Source organism: Lonchura striata, chromosome 11 (genome assembly GCF_050655825.1).
Source record: "Lonchura striata isolate lonStrDom1 chromosome 11, ASM5065582v1, whole genome shotgun sequence".
Classification (NCBI taxonomy): domain Eukaryota; kingdom Metazoa; phylum Chordata; class Aves; order Passeriformes; family Estrildidae; genus Lonchura; species Lonchura striata.
In genome coordinates, this window is record NC_140713.1 from 3,606,336 (window position 1) to 3,630,002 (window position 23,667).

The 23,667-nt window shown below is 51.9% G+C and overlaps 4 protein-coding genes across 7 annotated transcripts in view; all 4 read right to left on the reverse strand.

Annotated features, from left to right (window-relative positions):
- The window catches only part of LOC146766352 (axonemal central pair apparatus protein HYDIN-like), a 78,223-nt gene that overhangs the window by 2,877 nt on the left and 51,679 nt on the right, over positions 1–23,667 (reverse strand). The window contains 22 exon segments of the mRNA XM_085589338.1: positions 394–493; positions 1,041–1,140; positions 1,836–2,034; positions 2,114–2,192; positions 2,195–2,363; positions 2,469–2,628; positions 3,881–4,177; positions 4,239–4,452; positions 4,715–4,766; positions 5,172–5,330; positions 5,812–6,419; positions 6,564–6,733; positions 7,475–7,494; positions 9,626–9,765; positions 10,855–11,028; positions 12,565–12,640; positions 13,692–13,844; positions 14,203–14,394; positions 14,482–14,603; positions 15,216–15,306; positions 20,940–21,122; positions 22,634–23,048. Coding sequence (XP_085445464.1) covers positions 394–493; positions 1,041–1,140; positions 1,836–2,034; positions 2,114–2,192; positions 2,195–2,363; positions 2,469–2,628; positions 3,881–4,177; positions 4,239–4,452; positions 4,715–4,766; positions 5,172–5,330; positions 5,812–6,419; positions 6,564–6,733; positions 7,475–7,494; positions 9,626–9,765; positions 10,855–11,028; positions 12,565–12,640; positions 13,692–13,844; positions 14,203–14,394; positions 14,482–14,603; positions 15,216–15,306; positions 20,940–21,122; positions 22,634–23,048 — 3,873 coding nt within the window.
- On the reverse strand, positions 7,521–10,376 carry LOC146766353 (axonemal central pair apparatus protein HYDIN-like). The gene is made up of 3 exons (XM_085589380.1): positions 9,063–10,376; positions 8,582–8,786; positions 7,521–8,088 (listed from the first exon to the last, which is right to left on the reverse strand). The coding sequence occupies exons 1-3, from the start codon at positions 9,345–9,347 to the stop codon at positions 7,943–7,945; spliced, it is 636 nt and encodes a 211-aa protein (XP_085445506.1). The 5' UTR covers positions 9,348–10,376; the 3' UTR covers positions 7,521–7,942.
- On the reverse strand, positions 10,545–15,196 carry LOC146766354 (uncharacterized). Of its 3 annotated transcripts, none has more exons than XM_085589383.1 (4): positions 14,203–15,196; positions 12,476–13,844; positions 11,949–12,063; positions 10,545–11,482 (listed from the first exon to the last, which is right to left on the reverse strand). In XM_085589383.1, the coding sequence occupies exons 2-4, from the start codon at positions 12,521–12,523 to the stop codon at positions 11,118–11,120; spliced, it is 528 nt and encodes a 175-aa protein (XP_085445509.1). In that variant the 5' UTR covers positions 12,524–13,844; positions 14,203–15,196; the 3' UTR covers positions 10,545–11,117. The 3 variants fall into 3 exon arrangements, with proteins under 3 accessions (XP_085445509.1, XP_085445507.1, XP_085445508.1); XM_085589381.1 differs by having other exon boundaries at positions 12,401–13,844; XM_085589382.1 differs by having other exon boundaries at positions 12,401–15,196.
- Positions 15,224–20,310, reverse strand: LOC146766355 (axonemal central pair apparatus protein HYDIN-like). Of its 2 annotated transcripts, XM_085589385.1 has the most exons (3): positions 18,426–20,310; positions 17,733–17,908; positions 15,238–15,352 (listed from the first exon to the last, which is right to left on the reverse strand). In XM_085589385.1, exons 1-3 carry the CDS (start codon positions 18,634–18,636, stop codon positions 15,347–15,349), a joined length of 393 nt encoding a protein of 130 aa, XP_085445511.1. In that variant the 5' UTR covers positions 18,637–20,310; the 3' UTR covers positions 15,238–15,346. The 2 variants fall into 2 exon arrangements, with proteins under 2 accessions (XP_085445510.1, XP_085445511.1); XM_085589384.1 differs by having other exon boundaries at positions 15,224–17,908.

Sequence of the window (23,667 nt, forward strand, 5' to 3'; positions counted from 1 at the left end):
AAGGAAAGGGAGAGTCCAGCTCTGCTCAGGGAATCCTGGATCTTGACAGAGTGCAGTCAGTCATGAGGTTACTGCAAGAAACCTTAAGATAAAATTTTTCATTCACTCTTTACAGAGTCTCAGAAAGAGAAAGGAGGTGACCATCAAAGAAAGGCAATGAATCTCAGCATTTCAGTGGCTGACATTTCTGGGGCTCTCCTTTGGGCTCCAGCTGAGCTGTGAAGAACTGCTGGTTTGTGGCTGGATTCTCTGGTAGAATAATTGAGATCAGAGAGCCCAAGTTTTTTATTTACCATGAGGCAGCCAGCATGGAAACAGTTCTAGCCATTGACAGAGGGACAACACAGGCTTGGGAGCCTGAGGAAATGCTCACTACCAGGCAGCTGGACTCACCTGTACTCAATGTTGTATACCCCTTTGCTCTTCAGACTCAGGACTTTCTTCACATTATCCAGGACATTAATGGTTCCAAATTCCAAGCTTCCATCTGGACCTGCAGAAAACCCACAGAGCAAAGTCAAACATGGTTGCAGAATATACCAGGTCCCAAACTACATGGAGGTCTTGGCACAAAACCCTTTTCAGCAAGTTTCCATTCTTGGAAGTGTTTTCCAGCTACTTGTCTACCCTTTCTCTTCCCACTCAAAATATCTGCAGGCTTAGTACCTAAGGAGCTTGTCTGCCATTTCCTCGCTTCCAAACACAAATCCAATTGCTTTATATGCTGTGCTGAGCCTGTGGGAGTTGCAACTGCCTGTTTACATCACTGTTCTTTCAAAGCCCCAAAATCCAATCTGCACATGAAGCTGCACACTTCAGAGTTCAGAGGGGAGAGAGTTAAGGCTGTCAGTGCGCTGACAATGCTTTATTCCATGCACCTTGCAGGGTACGTGCTTTATGTGTCCATCCCATCCCATCCCATCCCATCCCATCCCATCCCATCCCATCCCATCCCATCCCATCCCATCGTGCTTTGGTTGCCCACCTCCCAAGGTAATGCAGTGCACCTGGACTGCTTTGTTTGGGAGGCATCCACTGACCTTCAGGGATGTCGATGCTCAGAGGAATGTCATAGACTTCTGCAGAGATTTTGATGTTTTCAGTCTGAACAATCCCCAGGATGTTTTCTGTATCTGAAACCTAAGGCAGCAAGAAACAGACACTGTTCATTAATTATTCTTTTGGTAGACAGCCTGACAATCCTTGTCTCTGCTGGCTGCTTCCCCTACGGCCTCCCTGGCTTCACAAGCATTGGAGGACTCCCAAGCTTTGCTGTTTATCTCATGGGCTGCCCCAGTGGGATTCTGCTGCAGTAAAAAACCCTGTCAGCCCAACTCTGCACTCCCACAGCAGGGAATGTTGCTGCTAAAGCATCCTTGAGAGGCACAGAGATGTAAGAACAACCACAAGAAGTGTGAGGTGTCTCAGAGCAGGTGGCATTGACAACCTTCTCCAATCACCTAGCACCCTCTCTGAAATGCAGCCCCTAATCCACGGGGAACAAAATCCCAGGGGGAGAGTTTGTTGCACTATGCAAGAGCTTCAGAGAACGTCCAGGAGGAATGTAGAGATCACGCTGCAGTCTGTACAACCACACAGCAACCTTCAACCACTCACAGGGACAAGGTGGTTGTGGTACAGGCTCAGGATGCAGTGTCTGGTTATCTGGGGGGATGTGGACGCACTGCACATTCTGGCAAACGCTGTGCAGAGGCAGAAGCTGGGGTCACAGCACCCTTGTGTCTGTCAGGTGCAGCTCTTCCTGGCTCTGTCCCTAGCAGCACACAGCTGCTCACTGTGCCCCGCTCTGCCAGGCAGGGCACAGCCCCTCTCACCTCTAATTGGAGGCTCTTCTCAATGCTGCCAGGCTGCCCGGCCTTGAAATGCACTGTCACTTCAAACTCTGAGCAGGGATCAATGGTGCCGTTATCTCGTGACAAGGAGAAGTCCTCAGCAAGGTCATCCAGCCCACTGAGCTGCCAGGCCACGGGCAGCAGGGTGTTGTTTCTCAGGACCAAGGTCCTGTTGTCAGTCCTGCAGAGACAGGAAGGCACTTGGTGTCAGCTGCCGGATGGTGACACCAGCCTGGCCACTGAATGCAACTTGGAGCAGCTCCATCCATGCCCTGGAAACCAGGGTCAAATGTTTTCTCTTTGTCACAGGTTTTGGAGTGCTTGTGGGATGACTGACCTGTGCAGAAGCAGCTTGTCAAAAGACAGCTCCAGGGGGCTGACCTCCAGCTTCACGTGCACCCCATGGCAGCACAGGCTGAAGACCACTGGCTCCGGGTTCTTCCCAATGCTGCAGATGAGTTTGTCTTGCAGGAAGCCAGGGGAAGTGGGGTATGCCCAAATGGTCAGCTCCTGGACACGGCCCCACAAGAAGAAATTGAAAGAGCTCTGTGTGTGAGCAGGAGGAGCAGCCCCTGGGCACTTCTACGGTGCCTGCTCTGCCTGCCCTTCTCCTACCTGCTTCTCCTTTGGTTTCAGCGCCATCCTGTGAGAGTCCAAGTGGAACGTCGCTGCTTTCCCAGCATTCTCAAAGGAGAACTGGACCTCTATGTTCATGGGGGAGTTGTTGAGGATGGTTATTTTCTCCGAGTTGCTGGGACAGTTCTGGCACTTGTACCTGTCCACAAAAGGGGAAAAGGCTGCAGAGCAGACTGCTGCCCTTGTCACACACAGAGGAGAGCACCGTGTGCACCTGAGGAAGCAGTGCTGGAAGACCCTACTCTAACAAACAAGTGAGGGAAATGGATCCCAGTCAGGGGCATGGCCGTGTGCTCAGCCTGGCCTTACTCTGATGCCTTCCCCCAGACTTGGTGCCTCCAGCCCAGAAGCCTGATGATGCTCAGGCCACTTTGAGAGTTTTTGATACAATGCAAATTCAAAGGTGCCCAGAAAAATAACAGTGCACCAGGCACATGGGTTCTTTCCCCTTCTTTCTTGGTGTGCCTTCCCTGCAGGGTATAAAGAAAGGCTTTTGGAAAAAGAGTTTAGCTAATCTTTTTCATCAAAGTCATGAAACTGGTTTGAATTTCATGGGTTAGCTCAAAGTCTGAGAAAGAAATATAAAGCATCAATTTTCAAGAGAAATGCAAAAATATAACAAATGACCCTTCTCTCAGGTGTGGAAATGACTTTGGAGTGAAAGGGTAAAAGAAGCAAACACAAATCCCAGACCATCCATCAATCTGGCTAATGATTGTCTGCTATTTTAAACTATTTTGATTTCATTTCCTTGGGCTGTCAAAATAGACTTAGCCCTCCAGAGTTCCTATGGAGACAAGACCTGAAATATTACTGGAAAAAAAAGAGTGACAGTAAAAGTAGAAATACACAATAGCTTCAATGACAGTGTGTTTAGGCAAACTTTATCCAGCAGTGAGGATGCAACGTTTTTACAGGAAAATGTAATTCCTGCTGTACGTTCCTCCTGATACCCATTGGCAGGTCAACCATAAAATCTTATTAATAATTCCAGATTAATAAAAGGTTTACAAAACCATCTACAGAATAATTGCTTGATCAGGCTACTTGCAGAGCTCAAAGCATTTCAAAAATCACCATAAAGTTCATTTTCTAAGGGGTGAAGCTGAGATGTGGAGGGGGACAGAAGTTGCCCCCAAATCACTTTTGGACTGGCAGCAGCTTGTGGCTCTGGCCACCAAGGCGGCCACCAAGACACCCACTGGGCAGGCAGAGCAGCTCCTCCAAGGCTCATTTGCCTCTTATCTGCTCAAGTTCACACATCTGTGGTCCTTCAAAACCCATGTGTCTCCCAGGACTCTGCTGGGGACTGCCCTGGATTGTGCCACCAGGACAGCCTGTTCTCCCTAGGTGTGTCCACAAAAGTGCAAAGCCCAGCAGGGAGCACATACCAGTCTCTTGATTTCCCACACAGCAGCGGTCCAAAATGGAATTGCTTTGTGCTCTCAACATATTCCTTGAAGATGATGTCATCTGCCTCCATGGTCTCCCTCCACTGTGGAAACACCAGCCTGGGCAGAGAAAGTGGGGAAGGAGGAGCTATGAGATGCTCCAAGTAGGAAATGTAGTCAGAAAGCCAAAACCCTTCCTGGTGGCTGAGGCACCATCTGCCTTGCCAGCTCCAGCACAGGAGGAGGTGCTGGGTGACCTCAGGCAGCACGATCTGCCCAGGCAGAAGCCCCAGGGGTCAGCCCTGGCTGTGAGTTCAGGGGCAGCTGTGCTGTGGGGGCTGCCGGGGGCCAGCCTTACCGTGGGTCCTGGCTGATGCTGGGGTACAGGCCGGTGCCACAGCAGGGCAGCTCGTACGCGTGCTTTGTCTGCACGAGCTCAAACCTCAGTGTCTGCTCAAATTTCCCTGGCTTTTTGGTGGAGAAGTGGACCCTCAGTTTCACCTCACCGTGGGCAGGCACTAGCCACCGGTACCGTTTCAGCCTGGCAATTAAAGAGGAGCCTTCAGACATTGCTGAGGAGCAAACGAAACAAGGAGGGTGCACTCGCCATCCCGTGGAGGCACTGGCACAGGGTCACTGTGGAGCTGGGGATGATGGGCCTTGTTTGGCCAGAGGACCAAAGAAGCAGAGGCATCACTTCCTCCTGTGCGCCTCACCTGAGGAATTCTGTGGGGTTTGAGGCACTTTCCAGCATACTTTTGGACCTTGTTGCAGAGGAATCCTGGGGACTTCTCTGCTTCTCCTTTAGAGAGCTGTCTCTGCTAGCTGCTGTACCTGTCTTTGGTTGGCCCTCAGCAGAACTGCCCTTCACATTTGGGGCCTTGGCCTAAGGGGAGAGAGAAAAGGGAGGGAGAGGTGAGCCCTGAGACATCCCCATCCTGGAAAGCAAAATGAGTGTTTGTTCACCAACAGAAGAGAGAATAAATAAGTCAGTCCACCTGCCCATGGACTTGGTCTTCCTTATTGGTGTTTTGCCTAGGACACTCCTTCAAACTCAGGACTCTCCTCAAAGCAAGTTGATGGTTTTAAGTGATTTTTTACCTCTTGTCTTACAGAACTGCTCTGTCTCCACAGAGCTGTCTCTTTTGTCCCATCCCTGACAGAAAGGAGACCTGCAGACACGAGGCCCCATCACATATTCACTACCTCTCCACAATGCTCTTTCCATCCAACCTGTCCCCCATGCCCCCATCCAGCCTGGTCCCTGCCCTGGCACCACTGGAGCACCCACCAGATTGTCTTCCACAGCAGCACCTCGAGGTGCCACAATGGTGAAGGGCTCCACACGCTCTGCCCGGCCCAGCCGCTCCTCTGGGTACTTGACCATGGAGAGCACAGCAGCAGGGGCAAGGGGAGGGCCGTCGGGACGCAGTCCCAGATGTTGCAGCATCTAAATCAGAAGAGAAAATCCTGCTTATACTTCTGTCTCCTCCATCCTTCTTCAAAGGCACTGGGCTTTTGGCAATGGGTTTTTTGACTTATATGAAGTATAAGTGCTTTGTTATGCCCAGTGGGGTGAGCAAGCTCCAGAGCAGAATCAAGAGCTACAAGTGGGACCAGGAGAGAAACCTCTCCCAAGTGACTCAGCGGAAGAAAACAATGACTATGAGCTGCCCTGTCCTGGGACTGTTTATAATGATTTCCGGGCTGGGAAACTCTGAACAGATGGGACACTTGTACACAAAGCACTCATACTTCCTGCCCATCTGAGGGATGGTGATAACCTCCCCATCCACACAGATGGTACAGAGCCATTGTGGAACATCATCAGGGGCCTGGACAAGGCTCTGTGCCATTATCACCTGGGGGACACAATGCTCCAGGGCCCACCACCACGGCAAGCTCAAGATCTCAGCCTTGCAGGGTTTTACCTGGTCTTCTGTTGGCAGCTTCCCATCCCTCAGGATCTCCCTGATCATGGCCTTAGGATCTGAGACCTGGATGTCCAGGCATGGCACCCCAACATGCTTGTCACTGACTGCCCCTTCTGTAGCTTCACTTTGCATCCCCAGCTGAGATGACTGAAGACTCCTTTGGCCTACACGTTCACGTTCAGGCTTCTTCACCTTCTCCTGAGGCTTACTGGTTTTCTTTAGACCTTTGTTTTCACCTGAAGGCTGGGACTTGTTTCCCTTTTGGATCATAGGTAACTGCATAGTACCCTGAACTCTGTCCCAGGAGGAGAAAACCTCTGCGATGTTCTGCTGTGACGACTCGTAGATCTGAAACCTCAGGATCAAGTTCTCCATCTCAGCTGGGTCCCCTAGGATTTTGGCTTCCCCCTTCTCTGGGGCTTTGGTTTCCTCCTTCCCAGAGGTTTTGGTTCCCCTTTTCTGTGGGGCTTTGGAGTCCCTCTTCTCTGGGGCTTTGGAGTCCCCCTTCTCTGAGGCTGTGGTTTCCTTTTTCTCTGAGATTTTTGTTTCCTTCTCTTCTGGGGCTTTGGTTTCCTTCCTCTCTTGGGCTTTGGTTTCTTTCTTCTCTGGGATTTTGGTTTCCTTCCTCTCTGGGATTTTGGTTTCCTTCCTCTCTGAGGTTTTGGTTTCTTTTTTCTCTGGGATTTTTGTTTCCTTCTCTGGATATTTGGTTTTCTTCTCTAGGATTTTTGTTTCCTTCTTCTCTGGGCCTTTGGTTTCCTTCTTCTCTGGGGGTTTGGCTTCCTTCTGTGGTTTTTCAGGCTGCTTCCCCACGGAGATACGTATATTTTCCTTCTGCTTCTCTTCCTCCTTCTGCCTCTCTTCCTCCCCTAAGTCTTTTGCCTCCTTCTCAAGCTTTTGAGCCACCTCCTTCAGCTCCCTTCAGCAAACAAAATAGAAAACATTGCGGAGAGTCACCACCAGAAACTTGGGCTCACTAGTCCTGGCTGGCCCTGCAATTCATTCCTTGACCTCGAGGCCAGGCAGAATCATGAGACCATTTCTGTGGATTTTCCTCAACCCACAGAGGTTGGGAACATCCCAAGAGAGTGCCATGGTGGAAGAGGACCTCCAGGACCAGCCAAACCTACGCCTTGCCATCGTAAAGTCTCGACTGCAACCTCCCTCTTAAGGCACACCCAGACACCTCCAGCCCAATGCCAAAGGCTGATCCACCAGCTCTCTGTGCTGATGCCTGAAAACGCTCTTTGTCTCTTGATTTCCCAGTTTAAAGCAGAACACAGATTGCTAACATCTGCTTATCCCTCCTACAATTCATCCTCCGCTCATTCAGCCCCCTTCTCCCTGGGCACAGCCTGCCCCTTCATGTGAATAATCCTATCAGTCAGAAAGCAAAGGCTGCAGGAATCCTCTCCTGCAAGACAGGCTCCTGTCAGCCAGGTTTCCTGCTGGAATCAGCTGTGACCAAGCAAACCAGTGCTATCTGCCATGCAAACAATTTGAAGCAGCTTTGTCTGTCACCTCGCCATGAAACCAACTTCAGCCTGGGCTGAAAGGAGCCCTGATACACAGGCTTGCTTCAAGCAGCCTCCACTCCCAGCTCCACAATTTTCCTGTGAGTCCTGAGCTGCGCTGCCTTGCTGGAGCAGAGCTTGCCTACTGCTGCAGCGGAAGGGGAGCCTAAAGGACGGGAGCTTTTATGGGTGGTGTCCCACCATAAGGAGAACCTTGGCAGCTCAGCATTGCAAGGACTTCATCTGTGGCAGGACCAGGACCCTGTGCCCCACACCTGCCCATAGCACAATCCCACTGTTTTGGTGAAGAAGGGAGATGATAAAGAAGGCATAAATCAACATCATGGACTTGAAGAGACTTCTACAGGCAGTGCCAAGGCAAGCCCAGAGCCCAGCTCCCTGCAGGCAGCATCTAAGCCAGGAGGGCTCACCACTAAAATAGAGAAGATGATGTTCTAGCTCAACAGAAGAAGGTGCTTCCTCTCTTGGGAGCCAGGGAGCTAAGAGAGTGGCCATCCTTGTGTTGCTTCTGGCCTTTGCTATCAAATACCTCTGAGCTCAGAGTCCTTGGAAACCCTCTAGGGACCCTGAGCAGTAACCCATGGACGGCTTACTCACCCCTCCATCTGTATAGTCTTCGTTTCCAGTATTATTTTATCCACTTCTGCTTTCTTCTCCTCAGGGAGGGTGTCATACTCGTCCTCATCCATTTGCAAGACATGTTCTCTGTTCCTCTGAATAGCTTTTTTCTGCTGCAGTTCTTTAAACCAGAGGAGAAACCATGAGTGACTGCAAGCAGAGCTGGATGCTCTGTGTCAGCTGCAAGGATTCACAGCCTTTCCTGACCCAGCCTATCATACCAGGAGATATTGGGGAGCTCATATCCCTGCTCCAAAATTCAGACAATCCCCCAAACTATGGCCGGGCAGTGTGGTTCTTGGGCTTTGCCTGGCTTAAGTGCACCAAGGCTGAGGACAGTCGTTTGTCACTGAGCTACAGCAGCTGGCACTTGTGCCCAAGATTTAATGTTACAGATTAAGGCGAGTCTTTAAACCTCAGATCTCCTGCAGCTCTGAGATGAGTGCTGGTTACACCGAGGCAGAAGGTAAAAAGATTAACAGGAGTGCTGGTTACACTGAGGCAGAAGGTAAAAAGATTAATAAAAACATTTCTTACAAGCTCTGCTGCAAATCCAGATACACAGAGATATGGTTGAGGGCTTCAGAGAGATAATTTGAGAGGAGATATCTCACCTTCCTTCTCTGTTTGAGCTTTCTTCCTCTTTCTTTCAGCTTCCTCCTTGGCTTTCCAAGAAGCATAATCCTGATGCAGGTTCACCATGTAAATATGATGACAATTCTTGACAGCTCTGAGTACACAGAGCAAAGAAGATTCCAGGCTGCTTGCAAAGAGGGTCTCCAAGCCATCAAAGACCACTCCCTTGTAGCAGTCTTTACCCTGTGAATAAAGGGAAGAGTAAGTCAGCCATTGCACACAGGGGGCTCGCAGCTGCACTGCAAACCCAGATGTCACCAGCCATCCTTGTTCCAAGTGCAGTAGCTAAGAGCAGCTTGGACCTGTCCGTGGGCTCTGCCAATAAGGGCAGCTGCAGCTTCCCCCAGGGCTCCCTGCACACAGTCCAGCATCCTCCTCCTCCTCCTCCTCCTCTCCGAGTTGTACCCCAGTGCTATCTCTCTGGAGCAGGAATGTCTCCTTTTCCCCCACCCCACACACCTTCAGCCTCTCACTGAGGATGTCCACCAGCAGGTCCTTGGGCAGCACACAGCTCAAGAAGTTCAGCTCTTCCCCACCACTGCTGGTAATGTTCAGCTGCTGCGGCGCAGGAGCAGTGGAAACTGTGAACTGCAATGTGGACCATTGTAAGGAAAAGAAACCACGGTGGAAAGCCCTGAACAACTCCCACTGCTGGGCTTGGAGCTGGGGTTCCTCCCTAGTGCAAACTAGAACAGCCCTGCAGTGCAGGCTGGGGGCTCCAGGGGATGGTCCTGGAGGGCCCATCCCTTGGCCAGCAGACACCCAAGGTTGCAAGCCCCCAGTGCAGCCTCCCAGCACTTTGTTCACTGCCTGCAGCCACACTAGCCAGGACTGCACTTTGCCAGCAAACCACTGAGAAGCAGTGGAGCTGTCTGCCAGAGCACATTCCCAGCCCAAGTCGTGGCACTATGGACCCACCTACCAGGCCGTGGCTGGCACAGAGCCTCCACTGTAAGCAGCCCCTGCTCATCTCAAAGACAATGCAAAGGTCCCAGGCATCAAACAGGGCAGATCATGTTTACCTTGGTGTCCTTTATGTTGGGTTTGCTGGCTGGCACCTTCTTTTGTGCCGGAGGGTTCTTGCCTCTGGCATCCTTCTTGTTGATTTTTTCCCCAGGGGCTTGTTTATTCTTGGTCTGAGCAGTGAGGTGAGGCTTTTTACCTGCACAGGGGACAGATGGTTCAGAGGGGCTTTGAAAGCAAGCAGGCACCTTTCCCTACAACAGGCACAACCCTGGGAAGGAACATGGCACTTTTTCCCCAGTCTGCTGGGCACTGGGAGCACTGTTTCCCAGAAGCACCTCCTTCCCTGCTTTTCTTACCAGCAGGTAAAGCACACCATCCCATACTTGATTTTAAAGTCAGCACTATGTCCCTCCTAACAACTGTGCACACAGGTGACGCTGCTTGCACAGCAGTTCCCCTGCAGATCAAACCAAAGATTCGTCCTCCAGGAATAATTTTTCCATACACTGCACCCATCCAGCATTCTCCTGTGGAGACCTGCAGCCCTGCCCCACTTGCATCACCTGTCTCCACTGAAGCTAAATCCTCCTATGGGAAAAGTCCGGCTGGGACCCAGATTCTTTTCCTTCCCACCAGCTCCCAACCCAGCCAGGTTCAACACTGAGCAGTGCAAAACTTCCCCCTGCACCGAGCCAGGTTTGGCCTCACCCTGCAGAGCTCAGGGTACCAAGTGCCCAGGAAGTTTCATGAAAGTCTCCAGTCTCACATGGAGAACAGCCCAACGAGCTGTGTAACCTGACAGTGGCCATAGGTAAATCTCTGGAGAAAAGAGCTCATATGGAGCATGTCTCTCATTAGAAATTCCTCTGGGAGGCTGTCCTTCCCTTCCTCTCACTTGCAAGGTTGCACTCACAGTCAGTCTTCCTGTGGCTTAATGAGCCACTTCAGAAGACTTTTCTTTGTTGAAGTGCAGGGCAGAACTGCTGCCCACGAGGAGCAAGCTCAATTCAGCTTTGAGGAAATATAAAATACTTGGGAAAGAGACAGGTGTGCTTCACCACCCCTAGAAAAACAACCACATGCCAAGAATGGCAGCAAAAGGGGCTATAGAAGAACCTCTGACTGAGCCCTTAAAATTGATTTTTTTTTTTTTTAGACAAGCCAGAGATGCACTTCAGCCATGTTCCCTAAGAGACTCAAGGACTGCAAAACTGCTGCTCTGAGTAAGCAGAAGTGGACATTCAAGGTGGGGTTCTCAAGCTCTGGGTCCAGCATTTCTCCTTACCAGCATTACCTTTATCTTTGCCTTTTGGCTCCATGGCAGCGTTGGTGCAGAGCTCCCGGGCACTGAGCCCTGCTGGGCTCCCATCGTTGGCCATGGCCTCTTTCACCACGGTGTCAATGGATATGTAAGCAGCATCATAGTACTGACACAGGCCTGCTGCTATCTCCGTCTTTCCTGAGAGAGAGAGGGAGATGCTTGGTGACACTGGCACAGGAGGCATTGCAGGGACAGGCCCTGGAAAAATCTCCAACAAGATTTCAAAGTTAAAAGGGCAGTGGGAAATCAAGTGTCCCTCCAGGGGAGGCCATGGGGGAGGCAGCTAGAGCGTGGGTACAAGCTCTGAATTCTAGAGCCAAGAGGATCATCTCCACCTCCTGTTCAGCTGAGGACTTTGCCTTAAGCACCATGGCCCACCAGGATATGTTCCTCCTGCCCGCCCTCTCCCTGCAGCCCTGGGCTGCAGCTGACGTACCTGCCCGGGGTGGCCCATGGATGATGACAACAATCCCTCTGGGCTGCCTCTCTGAAGATGCATCAATGCTCAGGTGGCGCATGACAGCCCGAGAGACAGGACTGCCAGTGCCTTTCACCATGGACTCAGGACAGAACGTGAGAGTCCTGTGATGTGCTGCAGTGCAAAACCAGGTCAGCCTCCGGCCTACCTTTGATCCTCATCATCCTCCCCATCCCCTCAGATCCCAGGAAAGGAAACTTGGTGAAAGCAACATGTTCTTGTTCTTTTGTTGCTAGGAAGGTGCAAATATCAAAGAGCCACTGATATTAGACTTGGTCCTACTGGCTGAAGAACTCATACAATCCTAGTCTTTGTGGCTAAGGGACACAAGGGAATATCCTGATTATTTCCCCAGTCTGTGGCAGGCAGATAGGAGTTTGCTTTGGCTACACACAGGGTTGGTAGAGGATGCCACAGCCCTTCACCCAACAGCTCCTCTGCCATCTGGGGAACAGACAGCTGCTAAAAGTATGGACTTTCCCTGGAGAGCAAGGTGACAGAGAGTTCCGGGTGTATGGACTGGAGTCCCAGCTGTAACCACAGTCAAAAGACACCGCCAAACCCTCACTGTTTTTCTGACCTGGTGCTGCCTTGCCCTTGGCCTCAGCCTCAGTCCTGGCCTTGGTCTTAGTCCTGGCCTTGAGCTCTGCCTGCTGGGCCTTTGTTCTCTTCTCTGTTTCATGGTCTTTTAGCACCTGTGGAGGCAGAGTCTTACCCACAGCACATGGAGGCATTAAAAAGCTCTTTTGATACTCAGACCCCACTGCCATCCGCAGGATCTGTGTGTGTAAGGAAGAGAAACCACACACAAGATTCCTTTTCTTGCCTTTTGATCACACAGACTCAACAAACCCGATTTCTGTCTTCTCCCTTCCTCCCAATAACAAAAACTATTTAAGTCCTCCCAAGGTATGTCAGCAGAGTTGCCTTTGCCCTGGGGATTGCCTCCATCTCCCCGGCACAAGCCTGGGAATGCTGGAGTGCTGTGAAGCTTGGGCAGCACGTACATGGGGACCAGACCTGCCTTCTCACCTTCTTCTCCTCAAGGTACTGCTCATCAAAATCCAGGGAGCAAAACTCAATGGGGAAGTCGCATGGGTTCCTCACCACTGCTGTGGCCTCCACCCCATCGCTGTCCACCAGCACCCATCCCATCTTTAGTGCTGGGGGGTTGAACTCCAACCGTGGCTCCAGACCTTGTCCTGAGAGGTGCAGCTTTAAGTGATTGCTGCTCCCACAAATGTTTAACTCCAGCTCATTCCTGTAAGACCTCTGAAAAGAGAAAAGTGGAGAAAACTCATCCAGGTGACAGGACCCTAAATACAACTCCTGCCCCAAGGTCAGGGTGTTATCAGTCCCTCCAAGGTGAATGGAAACCAGATATTTACTTCTGCTAGGGACTACAGCATCTGTGTCCTGGTCTGAGTAACTGGGATGAATCCTGGTGTGCACTGTATCTGGGTATTTGGTAGCAGATGCATGTACAATGGACTGTCAGACATTTTCCCCTAGTCATGCAGGAGTGCAATGCTCATGGGAAGGGCCCTCGGGGTTACAGTGTCCAGACACTGTCCTGGCACTGCTGCATCAGGCAAACATCAGCTCCAGGAGAGAGGCAAATCAGCTCTCACTGGCCAGAAATAAGGGTCAACATCTCTGCTTAGTGTTTGGCTCTGGTCCAAGCCAGACAAAAGATGGTTACATCTCTTGAGCAATTAAAAGATCCCTAGGACTGTCTGTGAGCACAGAAGCACTTGTGTCCATGCTGTTACACACTACCAGTTTCCAAGACCCAGCGGCCACAGGCAAACTACTTTTGGGAATGCTCCATCCTTCAAGTTGAATCCCCAGATGCATGGGAGTGTACAGACAGGCCAGAGCCCCAGGCACTGCTGGCAGCACACCACTACAGGTGACTGTCCCACCATGCCCAGGAAGGTGTGTGGTGGCTGTTTTGTCTGTCAGTCCTGCAGTAGGATGAGCCTTGACTGGCCATTCCAGGATTATCCTCTGCAAGTGGGCAGCTGCTCTGTACTGAGTGTTGCAGCTGCAAATACAGCCAGGCAAGGGGGAGGCTGAGGAGAGTTGGGCACATTGCCCCCATATGCTGAGAGGCAGCCCTGATGCTCTCTGTGCAAGGTCCCTGTGGGCATTTCAAAGCACATCTCATGGGAATGCTCTGTGGGGTGAACTGAGCCACGCTGAGTATGGGCCTGGCAGAAAGCTCCCTGTGAAGGCAGAGCTCATACCACACCCTCTGCACCAAGCCCTCATTTCCAGACAGCCCTGACAGGCCTCCTGGGCTGACACCTGCCAATCTCACCTCCTCCTTGGGTGTAAACCGGATCTGCAAGTTCCGCCACTTTCCTGCACCAAGGATTCCTTTGGAGGGCTTCACTTCAAAGGGACAGGGCTCATCCTCCAGCACCCGCTGCTTCTGAGGTACGGCTGGTGTCGTGTATTTGAGGTGATTGTTCTGGGCACAGAAATCAATTGTGTGAGGTCTCCTCGTGCTCTGAGACACTGATATGGTGCACCCACAGCCAAAGCAAGTGTGGCCCCAAAGCCTAGAGCTGGAATTCAAACCTGTAGACAGGGCAGGCAGACAGGGAACTACTGTCGTCAGAGGAGGAGGAATGGGCAAAGATGGCAGAAAAGCAAAGCATCAGCTAATGGAACAGGTCCAGGCAAACCAGCCTGGATCCAGACCCTCAGAAGCTTCCTCAAATGCACTGTAGACCCAAATGCTCAGGCAGCCACAGGAGCAGAAAGGGCAAGAGACAGAAAGAAAACACAACCAAGAAGTTACGTGTTCAATGTCGCCTGTGCTTTACCTTCAGAACAGGCTTGGTGCCAGTAATGAACCATTTGCAGGGTACTCGGAACCAGTTGTGGAGTTGGATGGTCTCAACCTGGCACTGCCCAATGAGGATGTCAGAGAAGTGCAGTCTGTTCTTGGAGAGTTCGAGCGACAGTTCAGACACGGTGGCATGGAGGCGGATGTTATATGTGGGGCCGTTTGTCACCTGGAGAAGGACAGAGAATTCAGTGGAGGGTCCAAGTGACATCTGCTGCTGTGCCCAGCCTGCTGGCTGCCCCAAGAGCTGTGGTACCTCTATGGGCAGCAGCACATCCACGTCACCCTGGGGCTGGTGGGCACTTTCAAAGCGCACTTCAAGCACCACGGTGTGGTTGGGGGCCAGGCCCTGCACGTGGTTCAGGTCCACACTGAAACCTTGAAGAGGTGAAAACAGAGCAGCTGAGATGCATGAGAAACACAAAATGTGTCATAAGCATGTTAAGGCCTTACAGGCGTCCTGGCTGAGAGGTCTGGGGAAAGCCCCACACTGTGCTGTGACCTGGACAAAAACTTCAGACTGCACTGAACACACCTCAGATGCAGTGAGCCACTGTGTGATGGAAGTGCAGCCTTGCCTCAAGGCCTCTTTTGATCCACCAGAGGATCTCACAGGCTGTTTCCTCAATAAAGGCTGAATACAGGAGCTGCGACAGTGTGAACTCCAAACAAAGCACTTCCAAAAACAGCAGACCCCACTGGATGACAAAACTAGCCCATAGAGTGCCCAAAGAAACTTGCTGCTCGTGGGAGCCAAGGGCAGAAGATGCTGAGAGGTGACCAGGGTGATGAGCCCATCTGGCCCCTGCACAGAAGCATTTGGGCAGTCACAAGGCAGACCAAGTCCCTGGGCATGAGAGTTCTGCCTCTAAAGCTCCCAGCAGGGCCACTGAGAAGAAAAAGCTCAGAAACCTCCCCAGGTTCAGTGGCTTAAGCTAATCTGTCTGAGACACCTCCTTCAAGCTTCATGAAGTGTCTCTACATGCTTACCTGTGTCTGGCAGGACAGATACATCAACCTGGAAGGACACTGGGATCTGCCCTGGGTTGGTGATCTCCAGAGTGCTTCTCTCAATGTGACCCTTATGGACAGGGCCCATGTCCAGGACATACTCGGGCAGCTCAACTCTGCAAGGAGGAGTAAGGACAGTCCTTAAACCACAGCCTGGCTACACATCCAAGTGGATGGAGGATACAAAGACAGTGGCTATTTCTCTATTCACTGCTGTAAAAACTCAGCTCAAGCCCATGAAACCCATGGCCTGACCACCTGGCAATGACTTTGGGAAGTCAGGAGGAGTGCAGGTCCTAGGTTTTATCAACTTCTAATGGTACCTGAAAATAAAATTAGTTTAAAATGGACACTGGCCACAGCTGCTCTGCCATGAAAAGCCAGTGTGAGTACACTGGGTCTCCACTGGTCTCAATGAAACTGCCTAGCCTGGTATATAGCCTGAGCCTGACATTGCTTTGGGGCCTAGGAACAAGATTTGCCTCCACAGGAAATCTTCATTGCTCTGCAACCAGATCACATGATCTGTTCTGCAGAGCATCTTCTTCCTGAATTGAAGCCTCCTGTGCTTGTGCTGCATCACGATGGTGCAAAGAGAGGGACCAAGTTACCTGGATAAGCCCTGCCACCCCACCAGGGTTCAAGCCATCTGATTTTGGGTTTTAAAGGATTTGCTGACATGTGCAGTTCCCTTCTCCTTTTGTTTAGTGTGCTCTGTTAGTTGGCACCAAGACATCAGCTGGGAGCTGTCTCTTTCAGAGCTAATCAGCAGGAACAGAATTTATGCTGTCTGGAAGGGCTTGAAGGTCTGCACTGGGTCCCCCAGCTCTAGGGACAGAACCCCAACACCTGTGGGGAGCTGAGCAGTCCAAAGCTCAGCGTGGTGCTGGGGAAGGGAGGACACTCTGCTGTTCCCATGTAGCGTGTCACAGCCACCGGGACCAGACTCTTTCTGAAGTCCAGGCTATTCCCAGCTCTGCAGACACAAGGAGCTCTCAGGAGAAGGGGACATGGCTGGGTGTTCCCCATGGGGCACCTGGGGATGGGAGTCCCTACTCACTTGACAAGACTCTGGCACAGCTCCTTGTCAGGGAACCTGCTCTTCGGGGGATAGTATGTGAGCTTTTGCTGCAGCTCCAGATCAGCCTTCTCTATCAGCGTCCTCATCATGTCTATCTGTAGCTGAGAGCTTGGCTAAGGAAAGGGAAGACAGTGGCCGATTAGCAAAGGTCCTTCCCAAGGCCCAGCTTGCACCTGAGAAAGGATCCCTCCCTGCTCTTGTTGAGAGGGGGTGTGGGGGTCCTCCTGGCTGGCTGCTCAGTGTCTGTGACACCTCCTGCTCTCTTAGCCAGGACCTCATCTCCAGGGACACAACTCCAGCATCTTTGCCTGCCCAGACACTGTTAGGAAAACTGATCTGGTCAGGCAGATATAGGATGTTGGATGGGAAGTTATGAGGCAGAAATGCCTTGGGAGGAAACAACTGTGTAGTTTAGGGAGAGAGAATGAACCTTTTTCCCATAGTTCCTTGTTTCAGATGCAAATACTGTTCTGTCCATCAAGTTGTAGTTCAATCCCCTGTTCCAGAAAGTTCAATGTTCTGTGTTCATTCATTGGTCCCTATTACTTGTCATTCATCCCTTGTTCCTCCATTGGTTGCTTTCCAATCACCCCATCCCTGCTCCTCCCATTACCCTTTCTCTGGCTGGTTTCTTTCCACAGTTACCCCGCCTATCCTTTCCCAGTTATATACCCTGGACCCTCCTTCACTCAGGGCTTGCTGCCTCTGAGCCTCTTCAACCTGCCACCCTGCTACCTGATCTCTTTACCTCGCTTCGCCTGGACCCTCCAATAAACAGAGTTGGACCCTCTTCAAGCAGCAAGCCTCTCTCCCTTTTACTGGTCTGCCATTATTACCACATCTAGCCCTCAGAGCATCTGGTGGTTTGTGGGAGCTATCCGCACTGACCAGAGAGCTCGCTCTCGGGAAGGCACCACCCCACCGACACCTGCCCTGTGGCCACAGGCAGACAGACCAGCCAGGAACCTTCCACAGCTCCAGGTGCTTGCCTGCCCACAGCTAGTACCAAGGCAGCTTGGACAAAAACTGCTTTGAAAAGGAACCAGAATGAAGCTGGTGCCTCTTGGAAATGAGCACCACCAGCACAGCCCCAGGGCACAATCAGGCAGCCGCTGTTCAGGTCTGTAAATCTAGCAGGGCTTGGGTCGGGACCAAGAAACTCCCCAGAAATGACCTGCATTTCCTTCAGAGCACCATCTGAACTCCATCCTTTGATCTCTCCCTGGGGTAGAGCTGTTGCAGCCCCAGAAGAGGCCATGAGCAGAGTGGCAGCCCTAAGGGCAATGCTGAGGTGACAAATGGTTGTAAGTGGGCAGGGAGGTCCCAGGTGCAGCAGGGAGCTGCTGTGGGCTGCAAGGGGCTCAGGTGACATGGGGAGGGTCGCATGTGCCAAACAAGGCTGTAGCTGTTCTTACTACAGTGCCAGAGCCAAGATAACGGGGCTTCAGGTCCCGAGTCTTTGGATTCAGAGTCTTCAAGGTCTCAGTCATCAGGGTCTGAGACTTCTTCCGAACAGCTGATATACTCCTCCGACTGTACTGATGCAGGGGTTTTACAAGCTGTTTCAGTGGCTTCTCATGTTTTTCATTTCCTGAAGGAAGAAAATATCCACAAAGAGAAGTGTGGGCAAAGTGCCAGTCCCATTTCAGCTGGGAAGTCCCTGCCTCCCAGCACTGGTTTCTTCCAAAAAGAAATCCCTGAAGCAATCTATGGGAAGTGGATGCTGCTGCTGCTCTCTGAATCCTCATGTTTGCTCCCACCCATCTCCCACCCCCCAAGGAGCATCTCATCCCCTGCAACGTCACAGAATTCCAACCCTGCCAGAAGCCCTGCCAGCCTCTCTTACAGCTTTCCCAAGCCCTTCAGTCTAGCCATCATCCTTCAGGACCCTGCCAGATGTGCTGGCAAGCTCTGCAGGTTGGTTCCCGGGACAAAGCCCACACGGCATCCTCTGCTCAAGACTCATGAAGCAACCAGGGGGCTTGACTTAGTCTGGGAGTCCTGCAGCCCTCCAGGCTCGGTAGAGGTGAGCATGAACTGCCCTACGGGCATATGGTAGGGAACAAAACCAGAGGAGCCCTTCCTGGGGCCAGACAGGCAGTGCCCACCTATGATGTTCCAGGGCAGGTTCACGCTGATCATGGGACAGGACGCTTCTCCTTTCAGGAGGATATTTTCTGGGTCCAGGTCACCCACTTTAAGCTGGTAAGTCCTCTTGAAGGCTCCTGGTAATCCTGGCACGTAGGAGAATTTCAGCACTTGCTTCTCACCAGGTGCAATGGAGCCCTGCAGGGACAGGAGAAGAGGGAGGGAATGCATCAGAGTGATGGGGATGGCTCAGGGGACAGACAGGCTGAGGAGACAGGTTCTCATCTAGAAGAAGCCATCAGACCACATCACCTTTGTGACAAATACATTACAGTGTTGGCTTTCGCAACTGTTAGAATAAATACCATGCGTTTTATAATGTTGACTTTTGTAAAAGAAGTTTTGCTAAGGTTTAGAGTTCTTTAAATGTGAATGTTGTGTTGTGATATAAATATTAGTGAAGAGCTCTTGTAATAATAACGTTTAACCAGTGAAGGAATGGAAACCTGTTGAATGTGCTGAAAGGTAACAAATGACTGGGACCAGGACATCTGCACATGCTCCAAAAAGGCAGGACAGAGGAGGAACTATGTTAAAATATTTCAATATGTACAAGCATTTGTAGGTATGGATTAGGCTGATGCAATACCCAGGGTATATAAGGGGTGTTGCTGTGTTGCCTGGGTGCCTCTGGCTGTGCCTAAGCACCCAAGCCAAACACCCAGCGCTGTTACTTCTCCTTTGTTGACTTTGTCCCCTACTGTCTCTTATTAAATTTTCTTTAAATTTTAACTAAGGAGTGGCCTTCGTTTCTCACACCTTCTACCTTCCTTGTGCCCAAAAAGTCGAGCCTCTGACCCTAGGGTGCCGTGTGTCCTCCCCAGGGCTCATAAGGCTGCAGCCCCAGCACAGCCTGATGTGAGCACAGCTCTGCTGCTAATGGGGTTTGCCCTCTGCCAGCAAGAGCCCACCTCATCAAAAAAGGCTCTTCTGCTGCCACTGGGGAAGTCCCCGCACTGAGCAGGGCCAGCAGCTCCTCTCCTCCCTTGTAGGAGACAGGCATGAAGAAATGGGAAAGCAATTGGCTTCCTCTTCCCACTGCAAGGAGGGACAAAGGCAGGAGTGCTGCTTCGCCTCAAAGGCATCCAGGCAGGACTGAGAAGCTTGGATAGCAGTGGGATGCTGTTAATTTTTCTCCCCGCTCTTCCAGCCCTGCTGCTCCCTGGCCCAAAAAGCCGCTGCACAGCAACAAAGCTGGAGGAGGCAGAGACCAGCAAGCCTACTTAAGGGATATGTGATCACACAGGCACGGTAAGGTGACCCTCAGAAACACTCCAGTGCCAACACAACCCGAGATCTCAGCCGTTGGAGTCCCCAGAGTGACTGTGAGCAACCAATTGCACTTTTAATTATGCCACAACGTATGTTATAAATACACGTTCTGATGTGGGGTGAAAAATTACTATAGGGGCTGTAGATGTGCTGAGAGCCTTAACACATCCCATGTGTAAAGGAGATTGCTGGGAGACAATGCAGGCAGGCTTTGTCTAGGGGGCTGCAAGAGACCTCCCCCGTGGAGGCAGGCAGACCCCAAAGCCCAGGAAATTTTTGCCTGTCTGACCAATCTTCTAACAACTTTGCCCGTTTAACCATCTTCCTAAAAGGGGTGAGTTATGGGAGGAATCTTACCATATCAAAGCAGTTAACACTGCCAGGCTTTCCCCACCATTTTTTGTTTTTTTGTTGGGCTGAGAGCACCTGGAGGGTCCGGCTCCCTGCAGAGCCATCTCTTCCCCGTCTGTCTACGCTGCTGTCGCCGCTTCCCCGCTCGCCACGGCAACCCAGTGCTCCGCTGTCTCTCCGAGGGAGCAGCCGCCGCGCCCCGACCATGACAAGTGCCCGGTGACAAGTGCCCGGTGACAAGTGCCCGGTGACAAGTGCCCAGTGCCCGGTGCCAAGCCGCAGCTGCTGAGCCCGGCCCGGCCGCAGCCCCGGGACAGCCGCTCCTGCTGCCGCTGCAGATGGAGCCCCTGCACCGCACGCTCGGTGCTGCTGGCAGCACACTTCCTCCATCTGCCGAGCAGGACCCAACAGAGTGGCCCAGCATTCTGGCGGTAGCGCTCCGTCCCTGTCCTCTGTTGCTGTCTCCGTTGCTCATTTTCTCTCCCTGCTCTCTTTTCTATCCCCTTCTGGTCGGGACCATACCCTTTCTTTATCAATAATCAGTTTTCAGATATAACACTTGCTGCGCTTGTGCCTTATTTTCATCTGAGAAATCTATCAAAAAGAATTCTCCTCTACTTCCCTTACAGCAGAACAGTGACCAACACACTTGTGCCTCCTGCCAGTGTCTGCCCTGTGACAGCAGAGCCCCCATCAGCCAAGGCCTGGGGGAGTCTTATCAGGAGAGCTCTTGTTTGATCTCCTCTGCCCCCGGCAGAAATTGCTTACAGCTCTGTCTCTCTCATGGCTGGGTTTGGGGTTTTCCCCTCTGACTTTTTTCCCCCTTCCCCCCACCCCCTTTTTTCCTTTTAACACTCTCCTGGGCCACCTGGCACAGGGCTGGGGTCGTCACTTGTGCTACTTACAGTGGTGGGATTGACCAGAAACACACCAGGCAGATGCTCGCCTGCAGCGCTGGGATTTAGCGTCCAGATGAATTCAATCTTGCCAGTGTTCACCAGGGTGACCGTGCTGTGACCAATTTCATTAAATATCTGGAGAGAAGGCACAGGAGCAGGAAGTTACAGACTCAGGCCTGCTGCTGGGAATCTCCTTCCTCTCTCCTGGCCTTGGAAGCAGACACATCATGGGAGCAGGGACCAGGGAGGAGATAAGGGCACTTGGGAACCCGGGGAACCCCCAGACACAGGGCACTTGCACAGGACCAGGGAGCTCTGGCAGCACACAGTGGTGTGGTAACAACCGTGTGAGGGGCAGCAATAAATGAACCGGGGGACACGGGCCCTCTGCACTCTGAGGGGTCACCAACAGCCAGGAGAAACAGAGACAGCACTGAGGCATTGCAGGAGAAAAGGCACCTGCATGCAAGTATTGGCAAGCAACATACATGCAACAAGGGATTCAACACAGGGCAACACCGACAGGGCCAGCAGCTGGAAATATCTGTGGGCTTTCAGTTAAAAGAGTGATGTGGGGATTATTCTGGGACAGTCTCCCCAAATACAGTGACTGGAAGCCCAACTTCTTCCCTTGACTGTTGTGTGGATTAAGCAAGAGCTTTAGACAAGAGCATCTTCGTGGAGGTCAGGCTTTGAGAGTGGATCAGCAGAAGCATGTCTCAGGAACATGCCCCTCAGAGCACCCCCCGGGATCCTGCCTTCCTCAGGAGGCAGTCTTAGGTACCCTGAAAAAGAGGCACTCCCAACATTTTGGAGAGGGTTGGAGATGGCCATTTTAAACCAGCTTGGATGCCAGATGTGTCCCTCAAAGGTTGTACTTCCAAGCCCCAGGGCCAACAAAGAGGCTGGGAAGGGAAGGGAGCCCTGGACCGAGGTGGGCAGGAACCTGCTGGCCGTGGTCCCAAGGCAGCTGTGCCAGGGTGTTGCAGTTCCTGTTTATTTTATTAGTTTATTGTCAAATAATTTGCTCTGTTGCACCTCCATGTTCTCCCCAAGTTGGTTCATCCCTGATTTGTACCCTGCCTCAATGCTGTCTTTCATGCCATTCCCCACCCCTTGTTCCAGCTCTTTTCCCTGCCTGTCAAGGCAACCCAACCCCTTATTCCCAAACCTGTGCCACTTCTTAGCCTGGGCCAATCCCCAACTGCAACACCCCTTTGGAATTCCCCTAAACTTGGATGCCCCTTTGGCCCATGTGACTTTACCCTTCCTCCCCCTGCCCTACCCCAAAAAAATGATGTACTCCCTTTACTCCTCCCCTGAAGATTCCCCACTGGACAACTGCTAGCAACTTCCCCGTAAGTTGCAACAGTATAAAAACCCATGCAGCAGGGAGGGCTCTTTTACATTGCTCCTTTCACTTGAAATAACATCTTCCCTGTGGAGTCTTAAGACAGAGAGCCTCCTCCTTTCTCCTTCGCCTGGTCCCTGTTGTGGCTTGTATCTGGCACTGCAGAGCATGTGGCTCTAATTCTGTCTCTGGCAAAGCCCCACACCAAGGCAGTTCCTCACACCTGGCAGCACCAGAGTTTCTAGAGCTAGCCTGGGCTCTGGTGGGCTGTATCACCAGGGGACACGTGTGGTACCTGAGAGCCGCAGTTGATCTCCCGGAGGCTCAGGGAGTAGCTGACACGTGAGGCCTCCCCAGTCACCATCACCTCGTAGGTGGGGCCTCCCTCCACGTGGCACAGCGCCGTGACACTGGAGATGGCGTTGAGGTGGCCAAAGAAGGTGAAGGAGACCTGCTGGCTCCCTCCTGGCTGCAGCACACCTGACACTGGCACAATACTGAAAGCCTGGAGGACAGGAGAGATTGAGGTGTTGAGCATGGAAATGGGTGCAGAAGAGCATCCTGGACCAAAGTGCAGCTGTAGCCACTGCACAAACACGGCCACAATCACCCTAATCTCTTCCTGCATCTGTGCCACTGACCAATGGAGGGACCATGGGGAAAATCTTCTCCCATACTCAGGAATCAATGCATGAATTAACACATTACATTAAAGTGAACTGGGATGTCTCCTGGTAGCAGAAATTCTCTCTGGTGCACAACTTTTTCTTTTTAATGCCTTTCAAAAGCATTTCTTACTGCTTTTAGAAAAGGGGAAGACTCAGAGTGAGAGCTCTTGGAGCTCAGGGAAGGACTCTGGCCCAGCTAATCTGACTTATGAGGCTTTTCCCCTCTCTTTTGATTTAAATGCTGCTTTCTCAAGGTGCCTCAGCAAAAGGTCCTGCAAAAATTTCCTACGGACTATCTGATGTGCTCCAGGGGGAGCAATGCCCTCTATAGGTGCTGCACAGCGTCCCTGGAGTGTCCTACAACATGTCCTGCACAGCCCCTCCAACAGCCAGTTGGTTCAGCAGCACTTTGTATGGGCCTGGAGGGACGTGAGGCCCCTCTGTGTGCAGTGCTGGGGGCCACCAGTGGGACTGGGAGCTACAGCCCTGCTTGCCACGCTGGCGATGGATGAGTGAGACGGATTCCCTCTTACCTCCTGCGCTTCAAGGGAAGTGTGCGGTACATCCATAGAGCACCTGAATCCCGTCAACCCTAGTGGGGTGTAATACCCTGCACGAGTTTGTGGTGGCACCTGAAAAACAAGCCATTTTCTATGCTAGG

Bases quoted from the DNA above. Each gene is read 5' to 3' on its own strand.
- LOC146766355 (XM_085589384.1), bottom strand. From the start codon at position 18,636: ATGCATTCCCTCCCTCTTCTCCTGTCCCTGCAGGGCTCCATTGCACCT. The intron at 17,909-18,425 runs GTGGGCACTGCC...TTCTTCCTTCAG, and splicing joins CCTGCCCTGGAACATCATAG to GAAATGAAAAACATGAGAAG.
- LOC146766354 (XM_085589381.1), bottom strand. From the start codon at position 12,523: ATGGGATGGGTGCTGGTGGACAGCGATGGGGTGGAGGCCACAGCAGTG. The intron at 12,064-12,400 runs GTGAGAAGGCAG...CTGCCTCCACAG, and splicing joins AGTACCTTGAGGAGAAGAAG to GTGCTAAAAGACCATGAAAC. The intron at 11,483-11,948 runs GTCAGAAAAACA...TTTGCACTGCAG, and splicing joins CAAGGGCAAGGCAGCACCAG to CACATCACAGGACTCTCACG.
- LOC146766353 (XM_085589380.1), bottom strand. From the start codon at position 9,347: ATGGGCCCTCCAGGACCATCCCCTGGAGCCCCCAGCCTGCACTGCAGG. The intron at 8,787-9,062 runs GTGTGTGGGGTG...CTTTATTCACAG, and splicing joins TCCTCAGTGAGAGGCTGAAG to GGTAAAGACTGCTACAAGGG. The intron at 8,089-8,581 runs GTGAGATATCTC...TCTGGTTTAAAG, and splicing joins AGCTCAAACAGAGAAGGAAG to AACTGCAGCAGAAAAAAGCT.